Source organism: Phalacrocorax carbo, chromosome 1 (genome assembly GCF_963921805.1).
Source record: "Phalacrocorax carbo chromosome 1, bPhaCar2.1, whole genome shotgun sequence".
In the NCBI taxonomy this organism is placed as follows: Eukaryota; Metazoa; Chordata; class Aves; order Suliformes; family Phalacrocoracidae; genus Phalacrocorax; species Phalacrocorax carbo.
This window is the reverse complement of record NC_087513.1, coordinates 63,375,753-63,402,038: the sequence shown is the minus strand read 5'-3', so window position 1 is coordinate 63,402,038 and position 26,286 is coordinate 63,375,753. Positions and strand designations below refer to the sequence as shown.

General features: G+C 48.0%; 1 protein-coding gene across 1 annotated transcript; it reads right to left on the bottom strand.

Moving 5' to 3' along the window:
• Nucleotides 1-1,417: 1,417 nt before the first annotated feature.
• Nucleotides 1,418-23,195, bottom strand: SVOPL (SVOP like). The gene is made up of 16 exons (XM_064456824.1): nucleotides 22,935-23,195; nucleotides 20,139-20,257; nucleotides 18,908-18,999; nucleotides 17,770-17,868; nucleotides 17,253-17,324; nucleotides 17,024-17,148; nucleotides 15,473-15,536; nucleotides 13,258-13,383; nucleotides 11,785-11,913; nucleotides 10,081-10,154; nucleotides 8,412-8,614; nucleotides 7,106-7,217; nucleotides 5,920-6,001; nucleotides 4,296-4,385; nucleotides 3,810-3,923; nucleotides 1,418-1,863 (listed from the first exon to the last, which is right to left on the bottom strand). The coding sequence occupies exons 2-16, from the start codon at nucleotides 20,215-20,217 to the stop codon at nucleotides 1,852-1,854; spliced, it is 1,473 nt and encodes a 490-aa protein (XP_064312894.1). The 5' UTR covers nucleotides 20,218-20,257; nucleotides 22,935-23,195; the 3' UTR covers nucleotides 1,418-1,851.
• Between the last annotated feature and the right edge of the window lie 3,091 nt (nucleotides 23,196-26,286).

Genomic DNA, 26,286 nt, shown 5'->3' with positions numbered 1-26,286 from the left:
TTTCCAAATTTCTAAATATGTTGTTGTCAGAATGTAACCAGCATTGTTATTGACTTGGAAGTACAGAAGTTTGAAGAGGTGGAGAAAAAAGAAAGATACTGCTTTTCAACCCTTCATCTGTCCCTATTGAAATCACCAGAAGGTGAGGACAAATTGCCTTTTTTTGTTCTGTCTACTTTCCAGAAGCACCGACAACAATATAGATGGTTGTTTCTGCCCTCAGAGATTGCAGAGTGAAGTGCTTGTCTGTGGTTGCTCCAGCTATTGGTTTATACTCTTCATTTATGTCATCTTAAATGAAAACTGAGTTTTTGGGAAAACAAGCAGTCTTTTGGATTAATTGAGCTCCGATTGTGCCAAAATTTTGCAGATGGAATTGTGAAGACATCTGAGTGTACACAAGCCTGCTTTTGACTTGCTTTGTAGCACCGATGTGGTGCCATGGATAGATCATTGAAGAGACTAGATACAAGTGCTGCGTGTGCCTCCTGGCTGTGTACATATATGCTCAGAAAAAGGCCCTTTTGCTGCCTCTCAGCAAATGAGATACTACCCACCTGCCTTTGTCGTAGGGTGGCACTACATACTGAAAGGTAGCGGACACTTCAGAATAACACTGTTTTGTTTGCAGCAGGTCTTTGACAGAGCTTTTGAAATGCCATGATCATGTGGCTGCTTTTTAAGCTGTCCAGAGTAACTATTCATTTTCCTTTTTTGTTGTTGTTGGTGGTGGTTAGTTGTGTTTTATTTTGCTTGGTTGTTTTTTGGGGTTTTTTTTTGGTGGAAAGGCACTTATTACCTGAAGAGAATTGATTGTAGCAGGAGTTTTACCATCTCAGAGTACCAGAAAAAAAAGGAAGAGAGGTGAAGGAGCAGACCAGGACAGTGAGGAAGACCATTCTGACAAAACAGGTGTGATCAGTGCACGCTACTACTATAGCACAGACTTGAGAAATAAGAGGCCCTGCCATTGCAACATTTGAAGTCTTAAAGATCTGGCAATGCCTAGAAGTCCTAGATACCCTGTCTCTGAGTTTAACAGTGCTTCCAGAGGAGGGTGGTGTGTGTTTCTCTGGACTGTATGTTGCAAGCACAGACTTAATAGGAGGCCTAGTGCATTAGAGGTGAAGTTAGACTCCTATACAGCTTTACACTCAAGTTTTTCTACCAATGGCAAATACTGGAGAGAGGAGCGTAGGTGTACTCCTGCAGTCCAGTTACTTATCTGTCTGCTGTAAACTGTTCGAAAATGTCTCTCTTTAAATAATCCACTGGAAAAATCTGACTCAACTTTCGTTTTGTGGTCTTGAACATCACCCTAAGAATCTTCAGAAACTCAGAAACTCACTGCAATGAGGTTTGAGATGTTAAATGTAACCACTTTAATGCAGGTGGGATACGCACAAATAGGTGAGGAATGCCGTCTTCTTTTTAAAGGAAACGCTATATTTTTTCAACCTGCTATGGCAAAGACTGTATCTGCGTTCCCGTCTTTGCCTCAATCCACTGAATGGTGGCTTCTTTCTCTATCTCCGCTCTATCTCCGCGCTCTTTCTCTCTTTCTCTTTTCGTGTGTGGAATGTCACTACTATTAGCCCTAGTAGTAAAGTCTTCATCTCACTTCATGGGACAGGTAGAAAGCATCTATCTGTTGAATCATAAGGAATGGAATGTCCTTGAGAAATTTACCATTTGTCTATAGAAATCATACCTCTTACACCGTTCAGTTGCAGTTTTTAATAATGGAAATGGTATGGAGAAGCAATCAACATCAAATGCAGCTCACAGGAAATGGCAGATTCCGAAGGTTTATTTTTCTTTCCTACCCAATCCGACATCAAACACTTGCTTTCATTTTACTTGCTAAAAAGGGGAAAGGAAAAAGAAAACATAAAATTAATAAAATGCATATGAAAACCAGCAGAAATAGGTACGGGGGAAAATAATGTGCATTTTTGGGTATGTCCAAAATGTCTTGCCTCTGATAGGCAATCCCCCATGACTTCTTTGAGTGGTGTGATGCTGTCCTGATAAACTGAAATGAGTAGATACGCTCTTTAAATGTCATCGTTTAGATTTCACAAAAAGTTACATTTTTATTTAGTTGGTTTGTTTACACCTAGCTTTAAGGAGCGCATATATTACCTGGAGCCTTAGGACTAAATACCACTGTGTTAAGAGCTCTGACATCATGTATTTAAATTGTTTTACGGGTTGGATGACTGTACTGTGTGAGGCCCTCGGACAACCTGTTCAACAGTCATGATTCAGCAATCCCTGAATGACTACGTATGCAAATGTAATCTCTGAAATGACCAAGAGATAAGAGTTAGCAAGTTGAAGTTAAGATCTAATGGAGGCTTCTCTGAGTGCACAACTAGTTCTGCAGATTTTTATTTTTCTATCCTTTTGACTTGTGCGTGTACAAGCCAGCATCTGGAGGGTATAACTCTTATTTGTAGCAAGGAGGATAATGCTATTGATTTAAGTCCCCAGGAAAAGGGGGGATCCTATTAAAGAATAGTTATGATTCCATTTATCTTGACCACTGTTAGCCAAAGTTAATCCAACTGTAGCTGAATCAAAGCTTTCCTTTTAGGTCTAAAGCAGCTTTAATGAAGTGTTTTGCTTAGAAATTCTTGTAAATCCAACTATTTGAAGGCCTATGTGGCTCTCTGCAGTCTGTCCATGAGGTTTAATTTCACCACAAGGGAAGAATAAGTTGCTTTGTCCACTTCCTTACTTAAACTTTGATTTTTTTTTTTTTCACCAGTCTTTTACAGAATATTATAGATATTTTAAATTGCATAAAAACATAAAAGACAAGCATTTCTACAAGACAAGCATTTAAAGAAGCAGGCAATGATTAATATATTGCTCTTCTGAAAACTCTTAAGGTTAACTGTCCCATGCACCTTGGAGAAGCCTTAGAAAATGTGACCCCAAGAAGTCAGGTGTGTTAAGTGCGTGTGTGTTTATACATGTAATATGTGTGTGTTTGTATATATAGGGTTTTTAAAGTCTGGTTCTGAAGCCTACATAAAACACTTTGATCAAACATCTGTCTTCCTTTAGGCTGCTGAAGAATGTGGATTATTTAGCCCATGGTCTTCTGGTTTATACAGGTAAGACTGCAGGATAAGAGGCAGTGTAATGCAGGCATGCTGTGTGCATGACGTGGAAATTGCCATGCTGGTACAGCTGAATCGGCTGAAGTCGCAGAACTGCTCACCACCTCCTGTAATTAAACTAGTGCGACTTGTGCATGGGAGGCTGTCTGAATTTAAACTTTCCCCCTTCATCTTTGTGCTTAGTGTTTTGGCTGATTGCTTTTTAGGAAACATTAGCCACAAGGGCTTAGCTAGCAGGCTGATGCACTTTTGGGGCTTTTGACTTGAATTTGATAAAGAAATGGCTTTAGTAGTTTAAGGTATTAGTTAGATCTGCTGCCCCCTCTCCCTACGGCACAGGCAGAACAGAATGTGTGCCTGTGAAGAAGCAACTTCAAGTCAGGACCAGAGATACCAGCACAGAGGGGCTTGCTCTAGCAGAAGCTAACATGCCGGCATGAGGGAGCTGGGGCTAGGGCAGCCCTTCTGGTTTGTTCTTCAGTGAGAAATGAGCTTTAGGCATCTAAGGTGACAGTGCTTTAAGCTGCTGCAACAGCTCGCTCCTGTGCTTGCCTGTCAGGCCTTATTTTGGCTTGTGAAGCCTTGGGAGAGTTTGGTTTGGATTCTGGCTGAATCATAATCTACTAGTTTCTGACTAGCAATTAGATATACAGGAGCCCCTGGAGTGGTCATACAAACCTGCAGTGCCCTGCCCTTGGTCTCGATGGGCAGTGTGAACGCAGAGATTGCACACACGATGCACACAGATGAGAAAAGACACAAGGCCCCACTGAAAGAAGCACTCATAAGAACCTGCGGGTAAATGAACAGTTCAAACATCAGCCCGGTCGTATGGGGGGGCTGGCAGTTAATTAGGAATTATGGAGTGGACAAAGGGTTACAAACACCTGAGAGACTCGATAATAGAAAAACAACGTCTTGTGAATCTAAGAGGGTTCAGAAAGTAACAAATACTAGCAGGCTAAGCTCTGAGAAGAGATTTTTGCAGATCCGCATCTGGCAAAGACTACATAAGTTCTCTGTGTAAACATCAGATAAAGAACTAATGAGTTGGTGGGGGGTGGGAATTGAATACTTTGTTGTTGTGAACTTCAGGGGCATCTCTGCACATTTGATAGCAGTGATTGGCACAATGTTTACCAACATTCTCTAGCATGCTCTTACTTGTGATATAAATGGGGCCACCATGGCTCCGACACGGCACAATGACCCACTTGTTCCCATCCCCAGGGCTCGCATTGTGGTGGGATAAACCTAAAAGAGGCCAGAAAGAAATCAGATCAGTGCAACAACAATCTGTGATAAGTGTCCTTATTTTTCCTTTTTTAATTTTTAAAATTTTTCTTCAGACAGACTCATGACATTATCAAGGGCAGCTAGTGAGTTAAGATATGAAAAGAAATAAAGGCTCCTTTAGTTCTTTTTTGTGCCATTATAAACCTGCCATTTTTTGCCCCAAGTAAAGTTTTAGGGCAAGTCAATCTCAGCTGGATGGGATCCCTGTGCTCTTTGCTTGCCACCACTACTACCACCACCTTTCTCCCAGCTGTGCTGGGCAGCTCACATCAAAGCCGCAGAGGATAGGCTGGGTGCTAAAGGAAGAATTCAGTTTATATTGCCAAGCCCAGTATCTGGAAAGCAGGAAGAAAGGATATTGTCTGTAGCCTTTAAGACTGCCTATTTATTTCTATCAACAGCACTTTTGTTAAGGAGGAGGGAAAGAAAACCAGATCCTAATATGAAACCTCCAGGCTTAGAAGAATGTGCTTTGTGTATCTTCTTTTTCACATGTCCCAAACACCTGTGCCAAAAAAGCACTTGAACATATATTTTGCTTAAAGTCCTGTTAATATCAATAGATTTTTAGCAAGTATACCCATGGAAGCCTTTGTTCAAATACTTTACTGGGCCAAACCAGTGGAGGTAAGGTAATTCAAGGAGAGTCCAGGTATGTGGCTGTAAAGGGGATTTCCGAGTTTGGTTTTGGTCATCAATTAAATTGTGAGTAGTACTGGTTTATGATATGGCCATTGCAGCAATGGTCTGTACATCACCAGCATCCACTTCAGGACTGTTCAAACGTTGGTGTTTATGCAAGGCTGGTGCATGCTTAAATAATACAGTGTACTATTAAAAGAAGTATCAGGCCAACACAGGGAGCTACTTCCATTTGACTTGTATCACTTTACTCAATCTGTAAGGTAACTGCCTTTAACTCCATGCAATTTTTTAAAAAAGAACAACAAATGAACCCAACGATGCATACTTAACACACAGACCTCACGGCTCTGAAGTTGTATGAAGGACAAGCTCGCTGAAGGGTTAAAATCATTTGCAGACAGAACACAGTAATGTCCATGAAAGTGAAAAAAAAATTGTATAGATAACCTCATGTACTCTCTCATACTACTACCTCAGTCCCTTAAGTGCTGGAAGCGGTTCCTTTCAGTGGTAGCCTATTTTCTAACTCTGCATGTGTTGGGGAGGGGAAAGATTGTGGGTTTTGGAAGATGGTGGTATACAGTGTCCTCAGAAATAATGTTTTGTGGTAGCTGACCAGCAGGTGCCTCAGGAGGGCATTCCTCTTCCACCTGCTCTTGTCATCTACAGCTAGTTTTTTGCTGCCTTCTCTGATCTTGCATGTGAAAACAGTGTGGCCAGGAAGCCAGAGATACTTAGTTCAAGGAGAGTGACTCTAACTAGTGAATAAATACACCAGCGTTCCTGGGTATAGGCAAATGGTCTTTCACGCCCCAGAGCAGCTTAACGTACTTTCAGGAGGACTCACCTCTGCTGTATAAATGTAGATGGTGTTGAAGTTTGCCGAGACTAAGGCACGCAGCATGAAGAGGAACCCAGTCATGCCTGTGCTGGAGAGAAAGCCATGTGGAGCCAAGAGTTAGTATCACTGAATGGTGATCAGCAGAGATGCAACCTAAATATCCACTGTGCTAAGGCTTTACCAGCTTAATATAAGGGAAAGCATAAGGAAAAGTTAATTGTTGACAAGTAGAATCTTTCGTTAGCCTGGTGGCAAGGCATGTTTGACAACAGGCTATTGCACATTAGGTTTCCTTTAGGCCAGTGTTAGAGGCTGGAGAGAATGATCTGACTAGGACCATAGTGGCTCAGGGGGTGCCTTCGGCATTACAGTTAAGTCTGACTTCCAGCCTAGCCCTTGCTTTCTGTTCCTTTATAAAACTGTTGCAAGCAAATATGGCAGCCTGGCTCAGCTTCAGGGAAAACTGAAAATAATAATAGCAGTACAGAGGCCAAGCTTCCTGACAGGGGCTTATTTAGCTTAACAATTATTTGTAGCCTCCTATTCCGGCTCCGAAGTATTTCAGCCAGCCTCCAGGGCCAGTGGCCCACAGGGCAGGCAGCAGGGGCGGACACCGCTGGCAAGCAGCTGCCAGGCTACCAGCCAGTTTATAGGAAGCTTCAGCTCGAAGCCATCCTGATTTTCAGTAACCATTAAGCTCTGCCAGCTTGAAGAGGGGTCTTTCACAAATCAACCTGATAATTACAGCACACGTGGCAGCCTTTCCCTTGATGCCTTGAGCTCCACTTGAAGTGCCTGACTCTACAAGTTAGAGGAGATGCAGGTAGCATTGCCAAAAATGAAGGGGGGGGGGGGGGGGGGAGAAACTGAAAGAAGAATTAGACTTCTTTCTGGTGGATGTTCTTCACATACTTTTTAATTTTCCAGGCTGCACTAGAAAGCAGCTAGTTGTATGCTTAGGGGAAGCCATGCGGCCTCAGTAATACCAGTGAGTTGTTCTGCACCCCCATCCCCCCGCACCACAGCATCTACTGCCGCAGCTTTCCCAGAAAGTGGAGGGAAACAGTCAGAGGGGTTTTTCAGGTGTGCAAGAATTACTGGCTTGGCCAGAGACCTGAGAATAGCACAGGTACTGCCCTCTGCCCACAGCATTGTATCCCCCCACACACACCTGCATGCTGAGTGAGACTACCTTGAGGTGCAGATATTAAGGAGAAGAAAGAACAGCGCTGTACATCCCATGGTGATACACAAGCTCAGGCGTCTTCCAAGGAAATTGATGCCAAGAATGTTCAAAGGATTTACTGGAAAATAAAAAAAAAAACCCACGAACAAAAAGAACCCACAAACAAACAAAAAAAAAAAACCCCAGAAAACAGTAAAATGTCAGCTGGCCTAACTGCAATGATTTTCTGTCATGACAGACCTTATGCAGCGTGCCTCAAAAATACCTCTCTGCAGCCCCAGCATGTGTCAAATACTCTACAAAAATGCACAGACCCTATAGTTTGTCCTAATGCCCCTTTTTTATTTGTCCTTCCTCTCACAGGATGGAGCCTGTCCTCTGAAATTGCCCTGCTCTGTTATAGCAGGATACCAGTGCTGGTCCTGAGACATGAGTAGCACAGGCAAGGAAGGCACCTGGGTGCTGGGTGAATGCAGCTGGCCTGGGTGGTTTTGCTCCCTCTGGCCATGGCTCTGCCAAACATGGGGGACCAGAGTGTGCCCCGTTGAGTCCCACCATGAGCTGAGAGCCAAGTAGGCACCTGAGTGCATCACAGGACTGGTCCCAGCCCACCTACCTGCACTTGCACGATCCAACACCCCATCGCTTTGGAGCTTGGTTGCTGACATGAACCAGGGAAACCATCCATCGCCCAGGAGTGTTGCAATACTAGCCCCGCACACACAGTGCCAAGGTCTTTCCAGGGTACCATGTGGCTGCCTTTGGGCTCCCTGCCATCCCCCAGTGCTCCCTGGCAGGCTGCACCAGAAAGCATTTTTGGTTTGCTGTGGATTCCCTGGGCACTAGCTGTCCCTTAGCGCTCAGCACAGGACCTGCTCCTGAGGCCACCATCTCTGAAACCAGGGCACATGTGTGGTGCGTTCAGTTACATCAATCAATACAACTCTTTGCAGTCCTTGCTTATCTATGGCTTTCTAAAAACTACACATCTAGGCATCTTGGAAGCACGGCTTTGTTCTGATAAGTCAGGAGCACTTCCCCCTGGGATCTAACCAAGGCTGTCAGTACACAGTAACTGCAAAGGAGGTCTTCCAAGATGGGGCTGATGTTGGAGGGACCCATGCTGAAGGTGAATTAATTAATCACCTGGGGAGCAAAGCCCTCCCTTGCCGCCAGCTCATGACCTGTGTCCCAGCCCGGCATTTGAAGAGCCTGTGCCTGGCACTTGCCAGGCTGGGGACATTTCAACCTCTGGCACATCACTAAATGCATGCGAAGCTAAAAGCTTGGCAGAGAGGGGAGAAGAGGTTACATGCAATCTCGCCGACTGTGCTGATGATCATGGTCTGGTAGGCAGTGGGCCCGAAAAAGCGGCAGCGGCAGGGGCTGTGGCTCTCCTCGGAGTCATCGCCAGGGTCTTGCACTGGTGGTGCCGCAGAGCCACAGACGAGGTCCCGCTCCAGTAACTCGGCGCTGGCCAAGATGACGCCGTAGTAAGCGAAAGCTATGCCAAGCCTATGGGGGGGGGGGAACATGCCGCAGTGAGTGGCAGCAACGACAGGGACACTGAAATGCAACAGGTTTTGGATGCCCTGGGAGCCCACTGTGCACACCAGCTCTGTGTGATGGACCCCCCCTTAGCCTGACCCAGCAGGTCACTGGTCACCCCACCCATGGCACACCGCTACCATCTCTGTCCATGCACCGCTCTTCCTCAGAGGACCCCCACCCCAGGTCATAGCGTGTGTTTTTACTTGCCCCTTAGTGCTGTTTATTGCGCTGCAGCAGGTGGCCTGCTGTGGTCACACTGGGGAGAGCATGCTCCTTCAGTCCCTTTGCTCACGCAGGGCTGTAAGTGGAAACACGTCCAAACCACCCCTTTGCAGGGGGCTAGGGAGTCTCAACATCATGCCCCAATGCTTGCAGCTCACATGAAGCGACTGTCCAGGTTTTTGTTAGCCCTTATCCTTTCTGCCCAGGGATTTTTGAAAGGGGTTTTCATTAACTGGCTGGAGAGGCTCACATCGCACCCTGGCTTGCTGTCAAGAACACAGTATTGGTGATGGCAGCCTGGCTGTGTCATTATCAAGTAATTCAGCATACGCCTAATCATAAGCAGGCCAAGAAGTAATTTTCACTTTTTTAAATCCCCCCTGGCAGGCTCAGAAATAAGCAGCAGAATCTGGGCTAGGGAAACGAGCTGCCTGGAGGCGTGGGGCACCGCGGGGGGGGTGTGGGGGGGTGGGAATGCAAGCCCGAGAACACGCCAGCGACTCCTGTGGGGACTAGGAGAGAAAGGAGGATTAGAAAACAAAAGGCAAGATATTTCATAACATGCATAGGCGTTGAGGAGGAAAAAAAAAAACATAAAAAAATCCACGGCCTGACTTAGCAACATTTTGGGGTCAATGAGTTCCCATGGAGTCCATACATTTCCGTTCCAGATAGCAAAGTCAATGAAACATATATTACCCTTGCATACAGTTACTGGGAACATTGCATATGAAACTTATCTCTCTTCAATCTTAATTTTCCCTGGCCAGTGGCAGTGGTAACAGTTAATGAGTTTCTGTTGGAGCCCTATTTCACTGATACATTGGCTGGCCTGCGAAGGTGGGGCATTTCGCTTCTTGGGAAGAGCAAGTTTACACGCAGGCGGGAAGCAGAGCCGCGGGCACGTTGCTGGTGCGTGCTGCAGGCAGGCGTGGGCTCTCTCCTGTGGCACTCGTCTGGCTCCTACCCCACCTCTCCTGAGCTGCCCTGTCCTGAGGAAGGACTTATGCACCTGCATCATCCTGGGTGTCCAGCCTTTTTCTGCCTATGTAAACACTGACAGACACAGGGCGTCTGAGGCATGGTCTGAGATCAGGACACACCTACAGTGACCTGTGCTGGCAGAGTCAACAGGAGACTTCTGCTCCCAGCACCCATTCAGACGAGAGAAGAACCGAATAAGAGGAAAAAAAAAAAGCCTTTTTTACCATATGATCCATATTTGCAAGGTGGTTCTGAGGTATCTGGGGTGCATGAGGTCCTTGAATCTTCCTCTCCTTTCCTGCAAATCAGTTGATAGAAATAGAAGGTTTTTAAAAGGCATGTTTTATACAGGGGTGAGCGATCTGCAGCAGCAGCTGGCACCCCTGGCCCGCCTGCCCTTGCCCCAGGCTGCCGGTGGTGCAACACAGCACCCCATCAGCCCTCCAGATAAGAAAGCCCCTCTTCCCAAAGGATTCCCACAGGAGGAGGCGCTGCAAAGGATGGAAGGGAGCAGAAGAGAGCACCCTGAGCACTCCTGGCCCCTCAGGACCCCCCCAGCTCCTGGCAGTCTGGCCCCAGCATGACTGTCATGGTGCCAGAGGGGCACCTGGTTGCTACCGGGGGCCCAGCACTGCTGCAGCTGCTGGCAGCTCCTGTTGCCTCACATGCTGGGGAGAGGGGCCCGGCATCCACTGCTCTGCATGTGGAGCAAGTTTGTGGCCACACGCATCTTGCAGGGAGGCCTGAAATGCCAGGAGCAGAGAGACAAGCAGGCACTGGGGGGCCCTGTCCACCCCGCTGCTCCCCAAGGGCCGGCGGCTGCCCCAGCTTCCCACCACTGAGGGGAGACGAGTTCACAGGGACGGTTTTGGTTGCCTTTATTTTTATTTTCCTCATCATTGATTAAGCCTAAAAGGGTGCACAACTAACAAAAACCCTTCCCACAGCCAATGTGGATCCATTACATAAATTCATTTAGACTACAGGGAAGCTTTAATCCTAATTAATTCCAATACAATAGCACCATCTTGCATGACTTGCTAAGGACAATGCTTGGTGCCTGTGGGATTGAATAAGCAGCAAAGAGGTCCAGGAAAGGGACTTAAAAGAGCTGGATAATAATTTTGAGGCCCTGGACAATACTTTTGTCCAATATTCCTCTCCTGGGGGCCAAAGGAGCCACCTGAATAAGTCTTCCCACCCTACAGTCAGCAGAACCTGGACGTGGGATATGGGTGAGAAGCCTGGGGGTGGGGGGCCTGGCCCCCAGCTCTTTTCCTGCCCTGCCTGCAACACCCACATGTGTTTTGGGGCATTTCAGTCCAGTAGCGATCAACTCCTGAGCTGCTCAGCTGCTTACAGGTACGAACGGTGGTAGCTCTGAAATGGCCTCTCCTGCTTTAACCCTGTTCAGGGAACTGTGGTGCTGGGACCCAGCAGACAAGCCTGGCCAGGGGCTGGGAGAAGCCTCTGGGAGCCATGGCTTGACGCCACGGCAGGGACCCTTGCAGCCTGACCAGCCACAGCCCTGAGAGGGAGCCTGAGGGGCCGGTCACAGGTCTCACAGCCCACGGGACACCCCTGGGGGATGGATGGGCAATAAGAAAGACCGCATTTTGCCAGGATCCCTTTTTGTGGTACAGGAAACAAACCTTTTCACAGCAAGATATTTTTCTGAGCGAACACAAATAATATGAAAAAAAGCAGAAGACTAAAGTCTTTTTTGAGGGCCAAGATTACTGTCTCTCCGAAAGAAGAAATTACTTCTTCACCATCACATTCAATAGTTGTTTGGAAAGAAACCAGGTGAGGAAGGGGAGAGAGGCAGAGCGAGACATGCTTGGCAGTCCTGCTCCCTCCCCAAACCCTGGGTGCCGGCAGCCCTGCCCAGGACAGAGGGGCCAGGCAGCGCCACGGGCTCGGCTTACCTTGGCGGGCTCCTTCAGCACCCCCTCGGGCATCGCCGCGCCGTTCAGCTTGGCTATGCTCTGCAGCGTGGCCAGGGCCGCTGCCATGTTTCCTGTGGACACATTGTACCGCGCCGACTCCGGGATGAACTGAAAGCACAGCAGCAGCAGAAAGCCTTTCTACACCCCTCTGTCCACGCAACCCTGCTCAAAGCTTCCCGCCAAGCCCAGGAGCCCGGCCAGGATAACACAGGGCACCACCAACCCCACAGCCGTGCCCTGGAGCACCCCTGCATGTCCCAGTTCCCCATAGCCCATGTTGGGGGGGCTCACCCTGCCCAGCAAACCTATTTCTTGGTCTAGCTCCCAGGCGTCTGCTACTGAGCTCTCTGTGGCAAGCACTCATGAGAAGTGGAAGCCAAAGACACAGGTTTAACAAAAATTGAATTCATGTGTCTCTCTTACTCAAGCAAAAGTCTTGGAAGACTCAACAAGGCCATCAAAGAAAAAGAAGACATGGATGAAATTTAGGAAGACACTCACTCATCAGTAGTATTTGCAACGTTCACCCTCACCTATTGCTCTCTCCAAACTAAAATATCTTTTTTATTAGATGGTAGCTCTATTAAAATATTAACAATTATAGCTGTATCACTGAAATACAAATTAAAGACTCCTTTTTTAAAGGTGTATATACTGTGTCTTTTTTTATTCTGGACTAAAAACTTTTGCTACCCAGTTTTTCCTGTCAAAAATAATCAGGGAAACCACATGTCAAAATTATACGAGTGGCCATTCACAACAACCTTGCATTTGACTGCCCAGGTAGCACCCCAGATAGACTTGTGCATTCGTTCAGCTGCAGGAAGGGCTTTCACAGCTGCACGGCTTGCACCAGCCACAGCTTAGCACTGCAATGTCCACGAGCACTGTAAGTAGGGATTTTCCACATCACTCCCCACGGATACAGCGGTCCTCATGTCCGAGGCAGATATTTCTGAAGCATGAGTAAACTTGGGGAAGCCACGGTTGACCCTGGCACCCGTTTGCTCTGTAAACACTTTACTGAGGCTTCTTTCCTCAGCCCCAGCAAATGTAAAGACTGAGGAGGGCGCACTGTGGCCAGCACTAGACTGAACATATTACTTGTCATTTTTTGCATACCCTGCCTAGTCTGTCTTCCTCTTGATGGTCCCTGGGTACCACTGGCAGCCTGGACACTGGACCCTGTGGTGCTGGAGGGCTACAGCAGGGCAGCAAAGCAAACCCAAGCCATCTCCTGCAGGGTGACATCTCCCCAGCAGCTGGTCTGCAGCTGCCCTCAGGCCATCAGGTCCTTCCCAAGCCCTCCAGGTGAGAGGGCCGTGATGGTGAAAGCAGGACAAAAGGACAGCCCCAGACTTGTGGGGGTGGAGGGCGATGCCTCTTTGCTGCCTGGAGAGACACCAGGTCGGTAGCAGTGTGGCAGGGAGCAGGGAGGGGAGCTTTTCCTACCTTGAACACCAGGATGAGGAGGATGCCGGGGATGGAAGCGATTCTGATCAGCCACCGCCAGCCGATGGTTGGGTTCACCACCCATGCCAGGCCAATGATTAACAAGGATCCTGCCAACCAAAACACCTTTCCAAGGGAAAGGAAGGGGTTAAAACATGAGCACATGACAACAATTTGTTTATTTTTTTCCTTTCTGGTCTGGTTCCATGGCTAGGTGGGAATCTGTGCTGAGGAGTGCTGCAGTTCAAACTGAGCCATCTCACGGCTGTCTGAGAAGCTGAGCTTGGGTTGAAGGAAAGAGGGAAAGACAGACAAGGATTTGGGAGGGATGGCTGAAGATAGTCTTAATTAGCTCCAGATGAAAACAGATAACTTGCTGTGGCTACCATTGTATTTAAAGCCACTTCTTTTGTCCTTTTAGTTGCTTCTCTGCTAATGCTCACACCCATGAATTTTTCTCTTGTCTAAATCTCTGCGGGGAAGCAGCAGATTTACAAGCACTGAAGGCAAAAATGGGCCAGATTTCCGCTGCTGGAAGTTGGTGGGTCGCCAATAGACTCAATGCCAAGTTATACCAACAGAGAATGTGCGCCTCCCGATCTGCAAATACATTCCTCCCCGAAGTTCACCTCTTCCCATTAGGAGATGTGTCCCTTTCCAGAGGATCATCCAAGGAAGCTGCACTGGTTTTGGCTGGGATAGAGTTAATTTCCTTCATAGTAGCTTGCATGGGGCTGTTTTGGATTTGTGCTGAAAACAGTGTTCATAACACAGGGGTGTTTTCATTACTGCTGAGCAGGGCTTACACAGAGTCAAGGCCTTTTTCTGCCTCTCACCCCACCCCACCAGCGAGCAGGCTGGGGGTGCACAAGAAGCTGGATGGGGACACAGCTGGGACAGCTGACCCCAACTGACCAAAGGGATATTCCACACCATATGACGTCATGGTCAGCATCTAAAGCTGGGGGAAGAAGAAGAAGGAAGGGGGGGGCACGTTCAGAGTGATGGTGTTCGTCTTCCCAAGTAACCATTACGCATGATGGAGCCCTCCTTTCCCGGGCATGGCTGAACACTTGCTTGCGGATGGGAAGGAGTGAATTAATTTCTTGTTTTGCTTTGCTTGTGTGTGTGGCTTTTGCTCTACCTATTGAACTGTCTTTATCTCAACCCATGAGTTTTCTCACTTTTACTCTTCTGATCCTCTCCCCCTTCACATCAGGGGCGAGTGAGTGAGCCGCTGCGTGGTGCTTAGTTGCCAGCTGGGGTTAAACCACAACAGGAGCTCAGCCAACACAAAGCGCAAACAAACACAAAAAAGCCATAGCAAGTTCATAAGTAATCTGTGGGCAGAAATAACAAATTTCTGGGGAGAAATACACGATTGTTCTTGTTTATGAACCTTTGTTTTTCTGATGACACTTTGGTAATGAAGCCCTGGGATCAAACAGGCAGTAATGAAAAGCAAATTATCCCTGCCACGAGGATCATATACAAACAATTTTGGTTCAACAGTCAGATGAATCTGTGTGCTCAGTAAGGCCTCCGCAGATCATTTGCACATGCAGCAAGTGCCCACTGCAGAAATCTGGAGTAAGCAACAACCCCAGTCACGCTTGCTGTGGTCTTCGCCCAGCAAGTGGTCACAACCCTCCCAGCACGTCTCAGGCCTAATTTGAGACTATCTGCGCTAGTCCTACCCTGCACAAAGCCCCATGCTGTCCCTGAGCAGGGACAGGGAGAGGCGCAGATTAGGACCTTTTCTGGGAATCACCTCATTAATCACTTGTTACTAAACAAGTCCAAAGAAAGGAGAGGATGAACTCAGGCCCAGAGGGAACCAGTGGTGCCACTAGCCCCAGGGCCTGCCAGAAAGCCCATCGGCACTGGCCCCGTTAGAGCAGGCAGCACCATTATCGATAGGGCAACTGAGAGGCTGGGTGTCAGCCGCCACTCAAGCTGCCCATGCAATGTTCGGAACATCCAATTATTTGAGAAGAAATTGCCTCTCTTCTGCAGGCAGCTGCCCATGTACATCTTTAATAACGCAGACGCCGTGCTCCAGGGCGCAGGAGGTAGCAAGCGCTGGCTAGGACCAAGACAAGTGCAAATAGTCTGGGAGAAAGGCTGACGTGCTGGAGACCCATCTTCCAAACAGCAGCAGGACAAATCTCCCAGGACTTGGGTCCAGAAGAAACAGTAACGTGCTCACTCTTACCTGAGATAAAGGCAACATGTATCCTCGGTATTTGGTGGGCAAAAATTCCGTTTTTATGATAAGCCTAGTGAGAAGGGGAAAACAATGCAGAAATACAGCAACAATGAGAATTTCTGTACTAATCAAGCAACAGTTCAGCTCAGCTCAGTTAGTGCTGGATGTTGCTGCCCATAGGTAGAATGACCATGCCTTTTCTACCACTGAGCACCCAGAGCAGGGGCCCACGCTCAACATGCCTCCCATTCAGGCAGGCACCAAATTACATGCAAGGGAGATGCATGGCATGAATCCTCTCCAGGCCAAGGCTGTAGGATCCAGGCAGGTGTTCCTGTGCACCAGAAAACCTATGGGGAAGGTCCTGTGGGGCAGTCGGTCAGCACAGGTGCAGAGTACATTTGTAGGAGCAAACAATTTTTAGTGACTCTTTATTTTTTCATTAAATAAACAAAACAGTCCGTTCCACTTTTTAGCAAATGGTTGGCTAGCCCTTGGGGGAGGGCCTGGCACTGGCACCTCTCAAGCTGACAGGTGTGAATTTTGCTTCCTTGGCAGAAAAGAGAGAGGGAGGGAGAGACCCATGTTGGCTCCTTCTATCCCAGCTATTGAAGCGTTTTATAAAATGTGCAATTTTCCTCCATCCTCATTAGGCGCATTAGCAGTCTCTGTGGCCAGGGAACGGGAGCCCTCCTGCAAAGGAGGCACCGCTGGGAGCTTGGTGGATGCACAACCTGGGCACATAGTGCCTTCTCCTCCCCACACCACCTATCTCCTTCCCATCCTTTGCTTCAGCAAAGGGGTCTTGGCTCAGAGCGACCAGCTTTGAGCCTCCCTGCGCAGCCAGCATGGAGGTTCGAGGAACCACGGGAGATGCTGAAATGTTGCATTTGTTTCCCTGAGACAGTCAAAAGAAATAATTTATTTTGCCAGGCTCCTAGTGAAGTGGTTATTAATATTGTGAATTTCTCCTCTCCCCCTCCACGTCCCCCTTTCCGCCCTAACAGGGCAACACGTTTCATTTAAGTGGGAACATTTTACATCAGTTCAAGAAGAATTTGCTACTTAAGCAGAATTGTTCTGACTTTTTTATGAGGAAGCAGCCTTTGCTCATCTGTTACCTGTCTAATTGTTTTTATAATATACGTGCCTAATAATCCCTCTGTCACTGGCTTAACGTAAACCAGCTGTCCTCTCTATTCCTGGGCTTGGGAGTCCTTGGGAACTGCAATTTAGATTGATCGACCAGGATTCAGTGAAATTACAGAACAGCACTTTGTTTTAAGGTGACGTGGGAATTTGCTCCCCTTTCCACATCCAGCCCCCTGGAGGCCCCTTCCCCGCCGTCTCCTCCAGGTCACAGTGCAGCCACAGTTTATCAGGCTCAGTGCAAGAGAAACTGGGCACTTGGCCAGGGTCAGCCAAAATGAGCTGAAGGGCTTTTCTTGCTGTAAGCCCCGGAACTCAGCCCTTCTAGGTCTGGGGTGCCTCTGCTAACCTCTCTGTGAAGGCTGGCTTGCCACTGCCCGTGCCATGGTGCGTGAGGCGTAGCCTTACCCTTGTGCGTGGCCTGACACACCACCTCCTACCATGGCCCGCAGGAACACGAACCAGATGTAAGATGGGGCAAATGAGGTCAGCAGGGAGAAATAGGCTGCCCAGAGGAACGACAGCAGCAGAATCTGCAAAAAGGGTAAAATTAGGGTCATCAAACCACGGGCTCGGACAGGCACATCGCTCCCGTGGGGCTTGGGGAAAAGACGTGCGGCCCCTGGTGCCCACTCACCTTCCAGCGGCCATACCTGTCGGCCAGGAGCCCAAGCACTATGCTGAAGACCATGTAGCCAAAAAACACCATCTAAGGGGAATTGAAACTCATTTGTGGAGGGCCCACTGCCTGCAGCACCAGGCAGCTCCGCTCTTTGAACTGTGGGCGAGTTTAATGCTTTCCAAGCAGCAGGATGAACTGCAGTGCCCAGAGCCATGAGCAAGGTGGCTTTCAGGGGTTGACTTCCTCCATGTAGGCACTCACTGCTTCAACCCTCAAAGCTGAGGGTTGGATGGCAAGGACTTCAAAATAAGAATATGGAAATGGGGCCTTGTTTTGGCATCACAGCTCTGGGTGCAGACATGTGTTTACATCATCTCGCTTTCTGTGTTTCTACAGTTGTGGTACACTTATTGTACCTGAGAGGAAGCTCTAGGAGTTTATTTGGTCCACTGGCAAATGTACTTTACAAAGCCCGTGGTGGTGCCCTGGACAATGCCCACATACCTGCATGGGGGGAACATAAGTCACTCACAGTTGTCACTAAAGCCACCTGCCAGTCTTGAAGCTGCCACTCGCATCGGATGAGAGGGGACACAACAGCTATTAGCATGATCTCCATGGCTTCGGCCACCTTCAGGAATGAGCATGCACATTAGCAAGAAAGGAAGCCACAAGAAGCCCACAGTGGAAGGTCCCTCAGTACCACCAAGCCTGCAGCTATGGCAGTCCCACCATGTCAAAACAGCCCTGTGAAGCCATGGTACCTTGATAGTGGTCTGAGCCCTGTTCCTGATCTGGAAAACATGTGCACTTGGAAACAGGGAGAGGAGGGGAGAAAGGTGCACCCAGAAAACAGGTATCTAGGTACGCTGTGTATCTAGGAAGGCTGGAAAGACTCATGCTTTGCAGAGAAGACTCTTACCCAACTGTGCTAGTAGAAGGTCTTCAACTATGACTGGAAACCAAGATGCTTGGTTAGGTACCCAGCTGTGAATTCAGGCATCTAACACAAAGATGACCTCTTAAAACTGTTTTTGATTAAAAACTTCATTGCTCTGTTGGCTGTTTGCCCCGGCAGCTGGCTTCAGTTAAGAAATGAGCCTGTCATTTACATACAGCTAGAGGTTTTTACACCTCAGCTTCAGTGTTCCTCATGGATATGTCTCCATCACACCTTTACACCAGCCTGGTCTCAGGCTTGTGCCTCAGTTCCCAGACCAGATACACCATTAACCGAAGACCCTGGCAGTTAGGAAATTTTTCAGGTATCCAAGACTGAGGGAGGCTCAGCCCTCCCATGCCAGATTGCACAGGGTTTGGACATCCTGAAGATGGCATGAAAAATGCCATCAGGAGGCTGAAACAAGCCCTCAGGCACTATTGAACATGTGCCCCATCAGTGCTGCCTGGTGGGATGGTGTTCCAGGACAGGGTTCAGGCCACGATGCTCTGGGCCAACCTGCTTGGCTTTGCCCTGAAATAGGTCTGATATCAGCTGTGGCCAATACTAATTTTGGCCAGAGACGACAACAGCAGAAATGCTGCTTGAGAAGGCATGTGTGAAAAAAATGGGCTGCAATGTATGCCTGTGGTGCTTGTGGTTGTTATTGCACAGTAATAAGGAAAATAAGCATTTCTTCGGGCCAGTGCGGATGGCTGCAGACACCTACCCCAGTGCTGCCCATGATCAGGAAAAGTGCAATGTGGAACCTCCCAAACCCAATGGTTTCCACAGCTTCTTCCACCGTAAATGTCTTCTGCCCTGAAGAAAAAAAGGGAAAGAATGACAGAGACAAAAGCCATGTCAGCAGTCAAATTGTACCTCCTCTTTATGAAATGTGAATGTTTTTCATGCTACTGTGGGCCAAACCAGGAAAAAAGCTGGAAACATCTACCAGCTGTGTGACCACTGACCAGCCTCTGGGCATGCTGGTGGCCAGGCACATCAGGGGTTGCTGAAACAGCAGCCAGTGGGGGAGAGGGCAAGCTGGGCGTGGGGAAAGGACAGCCTTGCTCCCCTGGGGCTTTTAGAGCCTTGTCCTGAGTTACCCCAGGTGCTTCAGAAACCCATGGCTGGGACTGTATCTGGGCAGTGGTCTGCTCCCTTCCTCTGCCCAAACCACTGCGGGGCTCAGCCCCTCTGCATCCCTGGGGTGCGGGCCCGCTCCTGGCATGGGCGGTGTGAGCTGGGGGCTGCCCCAGCCCCAAGCCCTGCAAGACGAGCACAGCCAGGAGCTCTGGGCTCAGTTTCATCTCCTAAGCCTTTATTCCTGACTTTTCCCCTCCATTTCAAGAGCAAACAAAGCATCTCAGGATCAGGGCTGGGGTGACTTTATAAACAGACCTGGCAGAAAGCTTTCAGTATATGTATATTTTTAAGCTCTTATTTAGATAAAGTCATAGCTGCACAAATTTTTCTGTCAGGCCATTTATCTCCCAACTAAGTCATCTCAAACGCATCAACATTACCTTTGAAATGGAACAAAACTTACTGCAGGGTTTCAGGAGGAATCTTTTTTTTTTTTTTTTTTGGCAAATGTAGGACTTTTCATTTTATGCCTTTGTACAATATTTTTCACTCTAAAATACTTCTGAAATAGAATATGGTTTTCTTTTGTATATAAAAAAAGAAATTATCCAAAATGGAAGAATCCTTGAATTATTGATAAAATATTTACACAAAGTGGAAGCCTGAGAAAAACCAAGCCAGGCAGCTCTTCCCACCACCGTAGGTAGCAGCCACCAGTCTGGCAGCTGTGATGGGAGCGGAGCAGTATGAAGCTGATGCTTGCGGCTCCGTGTACCAAGCTTTTAGGTAGCTGCAGTGCCACGACTGGGGACCCTCCCTCTACCCTGGCTAAATGAGGAACCAAATTTCTAGTCCTGCCAATACAAACCCACCTTTTGGGGCTTCTTGTCTTTCTGTGCGGATTTCTTCCAAGGCAATAGCATTTTCTGCCTCATTTGGTGCAGTGGCCATCTCAGCTCCTCCTGGGGTCCACCGTCACTGTCAGGCAAGGCTGGAATTTAACTGTGAAACCTCTGGACAGTCACAAAGCCATCTGAGCAATAATCCATCAAAGCAGCATCCTGCGCTGGAGTGGCAACATTCAGATATGCTCAAACATGGGTTTGTTTCAGACAGTGACTAGGATGCATCCCTTCCCAGAGTGCTTTTTGTGAAAAACACATAGAAACATCACAAGGTAAGTTAACTGAACAGATAGAGGTCAGAGGTTGCATTGCACTGGATGTTTTTATGGAAAGTCCTGGGACTGCCTTAGGGAAGACTGGACACCTGCTAACACAAAAGAGCATGTGATGACTTCCCCAGTCTGGAGGTGAGTGAAATGCAGAGGCAGCCAAAAGATGCTGCATCTCCAAGAGCCAAGATGTGCATGACTGGCAGCAGGTTGCCCCTGCTGGAGGCAGAAATTGCCACCCCTTGGGAACCCGGGCTGAGTGAGATGTAGAGGTGCTGCACTCTGTAATTGCTCAGCCTTATAAGACCATGCACTGACACAGAGCCAGCAGGTAGGAACAGCCATGCCAAGGAGCAGGGTGGCACAGCCTATGCACCTAATCCTGGCTGCCCCGAGATGGTGCGGCCAGCGAGCAGCAAGCACCAAACTCCTCGTCACCCAGTCTGCACCCTGCCAGCATAGCGCTTCCCACTGCAAACCTGATCCTCTGCCTCACCCCACTGCTGTGCTAATTCCCATCTTCTCACGCCAGCAAGAAAACACAGCCATGCATTCTGGATTGCAACAGGGGACAGCTGGCTTCCTCCCCCAGTGTTTCGGTTTTCCAACGCTAGATCCCTTGGCCTGATCCCAGCCACTTTTCCTGGTCAGAGAAACTCATCTTAATCCCAAGGCAGAGATAAGCACACCACTTGCTTAAACCCCCAAGCTTTCCTGCCAAGTGAATGCTCAGGCACTGGGGTGGGGGCCATCAACTCGTCTTCAATTTGACAACAGCCTCTCCTTTGATTACTTCCTTCCAGGGGTGCTGGACTTGGCCTAGGCAGCATTCACAGCCACCCAGAAGTGGCTGGGGAGGCTGCAGCAGGGTGAGACTTGAGAGAATTAATGACTGAGAACATCTAACAAAAGATATAAAATCCCAGCTGAGATGGAAGGCAGCACAAATATGGAATGCACGGAGCTACAGTACTCCTAGGCTGGATACCTTAAAAGCATTATACTGAGGTACAGTTATAAGGAGGTCCTTAAGGATTAATGGCAGATCAGTCAGTTGGGTCACATACACTGCCCTTGCTATTACAGATCATTACAGTCAGCATCCAAGAGGGTCTGTAGGATATTGCTTACAACCGTCTCTCAGCAGTGTCCTTGGAGGTGGTGATAGCTGCAAGCAGCACGCAGTGCCACCAGCTATGGACCATTTCCAAGAGGAACCAGCTCAAAAACCACCAAACAAGGTGCCTGGAAGAGCCCATGAGAAGAGGTAAAGCTTTACTGTGTGGCTGAATCATGAAGGGCTTTGCAATAACAAAATCTGTGGGCCTCTTTTTCTCTTCCTTTATGATTAGGGACCTGCAAACACATTCTGCCCTAGAGTGCCACGTCACACCTGTGTCTGATTAAACAGCCACTGTCCTCCAAAGCCCATGGCAGGCATAGCCCATAGCACTGGGCTCTGGGGCATGTCCAGGGCCCTTGCCCACCCCAATGTGAAAGCCTGACGCTGGGATACTCTGCTGATTTTTGCTGAGAGGCACTAGAGGGTTTCGCTTGCACTCACCCTCTCCGGGCCACTTGCCACCATGCTGGGAAGTGCTGCAGCCATTCCAGAAAAGGGGAGGAGACCCCGATCCCCTGCGTTGATGTGTAGGACCCCTGGTGAGGCTCAGGTGCTCAAGCAGAAGTGTGCATTGCTGCCTCCAACACCCCACAGTAGCCAAGACACCCCCACAGGCACCAGGGTGGTGGATAACATCTATGGGAGACCCACACTGCTCCCAAACAGCAGCGGGTGAGCAGGTGGCCTACCTGCTGTAGCATCTGAAATAACACCAGTAACCTGTGCAGGCACCTGCATTCCCCCTCTCTCCAGGGTAATGGGGCAGCTGGAGCAAAATTCACTCATCCATAAGCAGACAAGAAGCCACTGTTCAGGTAAGTCCCTGGCACTGTACACTCTGCTCTAGCATTTATGTCCAAAAGATAGAGATTTAGATGCAACTCTTCAGTAAAACCCCTAACGGTTCCTACTGAACCCACGGTTTGCTCATCCCAAACATTTGCAGCACTGTTTGCCCTATTGGAGTACCTAGTGTCTATCACACCTCTTCAGGGAGTCACAGGTTTCCTGCTATTTGTAAATCCCACTGAAAACACTAAATGCCAATTACAAGGGCCAGAAGAACAGCAGCGATAAAGCTGCTGCTGGCAGGGAAATTAGCCATCCTCCATCTGAAGGGAGATACCAAGAGCACAGTGAAACTGCTGCTGGGACCCAGCAGCAGGGTACTGTGAGCCCCACACTGGAGGGCTTGCAATACAGCAAAGGGCACATGATATGCAATACTGCTTATAAAACCAGCTGCGAATTTTGTTAGTAAAGTCAGAGAGCTTCTGCACATGACATACAAATGATCATACACCCCCATTGTTAAAGCAAGGCTTGATTAGATATTTTTTTCTTTTTTTATTTTGAGTGAAGATTCCTTACCTCTGCAATGTCTCAGGCACGAAGGATCAGACCTTTCCTCTTCTCTGGCTGCTTCTTTCCCCTCTGCTCTTTTCTTTGTACAATGTTGGCAGTGCTATGGATTTGAGATCCAGCTCCCAGGAGTCAGGTTTCCTCCTTGTAAGGCACAGGCGGGTCCCTCTCCACCTACATCCGCCTCCCTAGAAGTAGGTGCTGCAGCTGGGGTGGCCCAGTGATGACCTGTGCTGGCTCTGCGGCACCTACAAGTCTTCCACAGGGGCTGCCCATCACAGGCAAAACCCCAGTGAGATGGAGGGAGGGCACTCAGGAGATATCCCTGTTACTATACCAGCAAGATTTTAGCTGACAGGTTTTGGGGGCAGGTCCTGCAGCACCAGCACACATGGAAGAAGCCTTTGCTAACTCCTGCAAAGCCATGAGTAGCGCCCTGGTGCTGCAGCTAACAGCCCCCCTCAAGCCAGGCAAAACCAACTCAGGTGCCATCACCATGAAAAAAAATGGGGCCTGTTCATCTGCTTCATCCTTCTAAATTTCCTGAGTACCAAACTGCAGGGAGCATCTGTGGCTTAAACTGCTGCAGTAATCCTGACCTTACCATGCATCAAATGTCTGTGCTACAGGTTGGCTTGGCCAGTGAATCTGAGCTACAATAGGTATGTCTTGATTAGGAGAGAATATGTCACCTTTTACTACTCAAGTGTGTTGGTGTTGGCTCTATTTTCTCCCAGTGAAGACACTGGGATGTTTTTTGTCTCTCTCTTCTGTGAGGGCTGCCAAAATCCGTCTCTTTTAAATATGTACACTGAGCTGGCAGCAATGCTGCAATAGTTTTATCAAAGCATCTAACGCCCATGCTGAAGCTCATGCTTCCAAGCATCAGGAAGACATTTGTACCAACAAACAGATGCTATTTCACAGCCTTATTTTCTTCTTAATAATGTCTAATATTCAGCTACAGCCATTATTGGCATCTGCTGAACTAGATGGATGTTCTGGGCTGCCAGATCCATACCATTATGTTTTCATTGCAAAAACTCAGACAGCGTGCCTGCAATCACAGGCGGGTACAGATGTTTTGGCATTCCATCTTTCCAGCACAGAAGGGAAAAAATTACCAAAATACCAGTGAAATTCTCAGCCACAGAGATGTGCTTTCAGGCCCAGGTGTTTGGTACTGAACAAAGCGTTGCTATGTCTGTCGCTTTTTTTAACCATCTCATGATATTCTAGTTATTTGCCACAGAAATGCAAAGACTGGTCATACTGAAGCATGAACCGAAATATCTGCATGTGTGAAAGCTCGAGCAGAAACAAGAGAGCGAGGGTGAGAAGAAAGGTCTTCATGCTGGCCAAGGACATGACAGAGAGCCATCACACAGGTAAACACTGAGGAAAGTGCTGTTTGCTGCAGGAGCCTGAGGCTGAGCTCCAAGAAACTTTTAACTTTTTGGTTTATGAAAGCCCAGTCCAAAACCCAGTTCTTCATCATCATCAGTCCAGAGGACCCAAGAGATTGGACAAGAACTCGATACCTGCCTTTCCACATGCTCTGTGTCACCAAAGCCGTCCTGGCAGGAGGGCCTGGCCACGCACAGCAATGGCTCTTGTGAGAATGAGTGAAAAAATCCATGAGAGAATGAGTGTGAGCAATTGAAACCCAATTGATTGACTTTGTTATCCCTTTCCCTTCCTACATGGTCATTCACTGATTTTTTAATATTAATTTTATCCAAATTATACAATTCATGGCATCAGCTCTCAGAGACAGCTTCCTAGCAATGGGATGAGCTTTGTATCCAGAGGCACCCATTCCTCCCTAGGCACGAGTCCTGAGTCTATCCCGGAGGGGCACATTGAAGTCCTGACCTGGGAAGCGTTCCCAGTCAGGTAATTGGAAGTTACACCTCCTCCAGCAATAAGTAAAGTCCAGATGAGGACACCAGGTTATTGCACTGAGGTCTACTAGTCTGTAACAGTGATCTCTGCTGGATCTGACCACATTTGGTGACCACATTCACACCAAAAGCCAGAAAACATGGTCTTGTTCAGCTTAGCAGCTGTGCTGGGGAACAGGTAGTGACTGCTCTGCTCCAAAATCCCCCTCATCTTCTGCAGGAAAACCTTTTAAAAACAAGGCACTCTGTGGAACATTTCTGTTTTTTTTTTTTTTAAATAAGTCTTAAAAACAATCCCAATGAAAGCCAGGGCTCTCCTCAAAGGGTGTGAGAACAGCCCTGTCTCTCAGCAATTTTTCGTCTGAATGCTCCCTGATTATAAGTGGGCTTGGGCCTCATGTAGAGTGGGGAAGTGCCGTCCCTGTATCACAAATGCACAAGTGAGCCCCAGGCTCTGCTGTGTTGTTCAGTTGCACACAGAAAGGGAGATCTGAATACAGAATTAAGCCGAATGTTTGAATTGATGTTTGGTACAGTAAACAACAGACCATCTTGTCACCTGCAGTATTCATGGGATAACTTGTTTTTCTTGCTTAAAATGTAAACCTCAGACAAAAAGCAAAACACTGAGAAGCTCTGAAAGGAATGGATATTCTGTTTCAGGTAATCACCTTCTCAGTTACATTGCAATCACGTGGAAAGGTGCAATAAAGATAAAATAGGTGTTTGTGCAGAAAAGCCATCCACTGTTTCATAAGGCAAATTGTTTTCTCTGTGTTTGGTAACGCATTAAACTAGTTTGGCCTTTCTTGCTTCAAGACACCTTTTCTCCTGGATAGGAATAAACAAAATAGGCCGGAAGGAAGAAACAAAGGTGATGTGCCTACACGGAGCAACTGTGACACCAGCTGCGTTCATGTCCATGTGTTTTTTGTCTGTACCATAGGTTAGCCATGCCTGAAGAACTGGTGGCATGAGGCCGCGTGTGGGTCATGGACACACTCCTGTGCCTGCCTCTTCTCAGCTCCAGCTGCTGCCTCAAACCCAAGCTGCTGTTAAAAGGGAAAAAGGCTCCTGACTGTTGGTAACCGCTTCCCAACCCCAGTATGGCTTCTTGGCACCACAAGGTAAAAGGTGGAATAACTACTTTGCCTGGGACTGTATTTCCTCCCTGGTCCATGTAGCAGGAAGGTGGCAGCTCTCAAGCCTCATTACCGCAGGTTCACGGCCTGCGATGACTGTTCCACTGTGTGTCCTGATGGGAACACTCCCAGCTGGGTTTCTTGGGTGGAGCTGGATATCAGAGGTGTGAGGTTTGAAAATGAGGCTTGAGTGGTCACACCCCACGGAAGGAAGCACTATCACCTCCAAAACTGTGTGGGGATTTTACATCCTCCATGCTTAAAAAAAAAATACAGTCACAATTAATACTATTCAATTTGAAAGATTTGTAATTC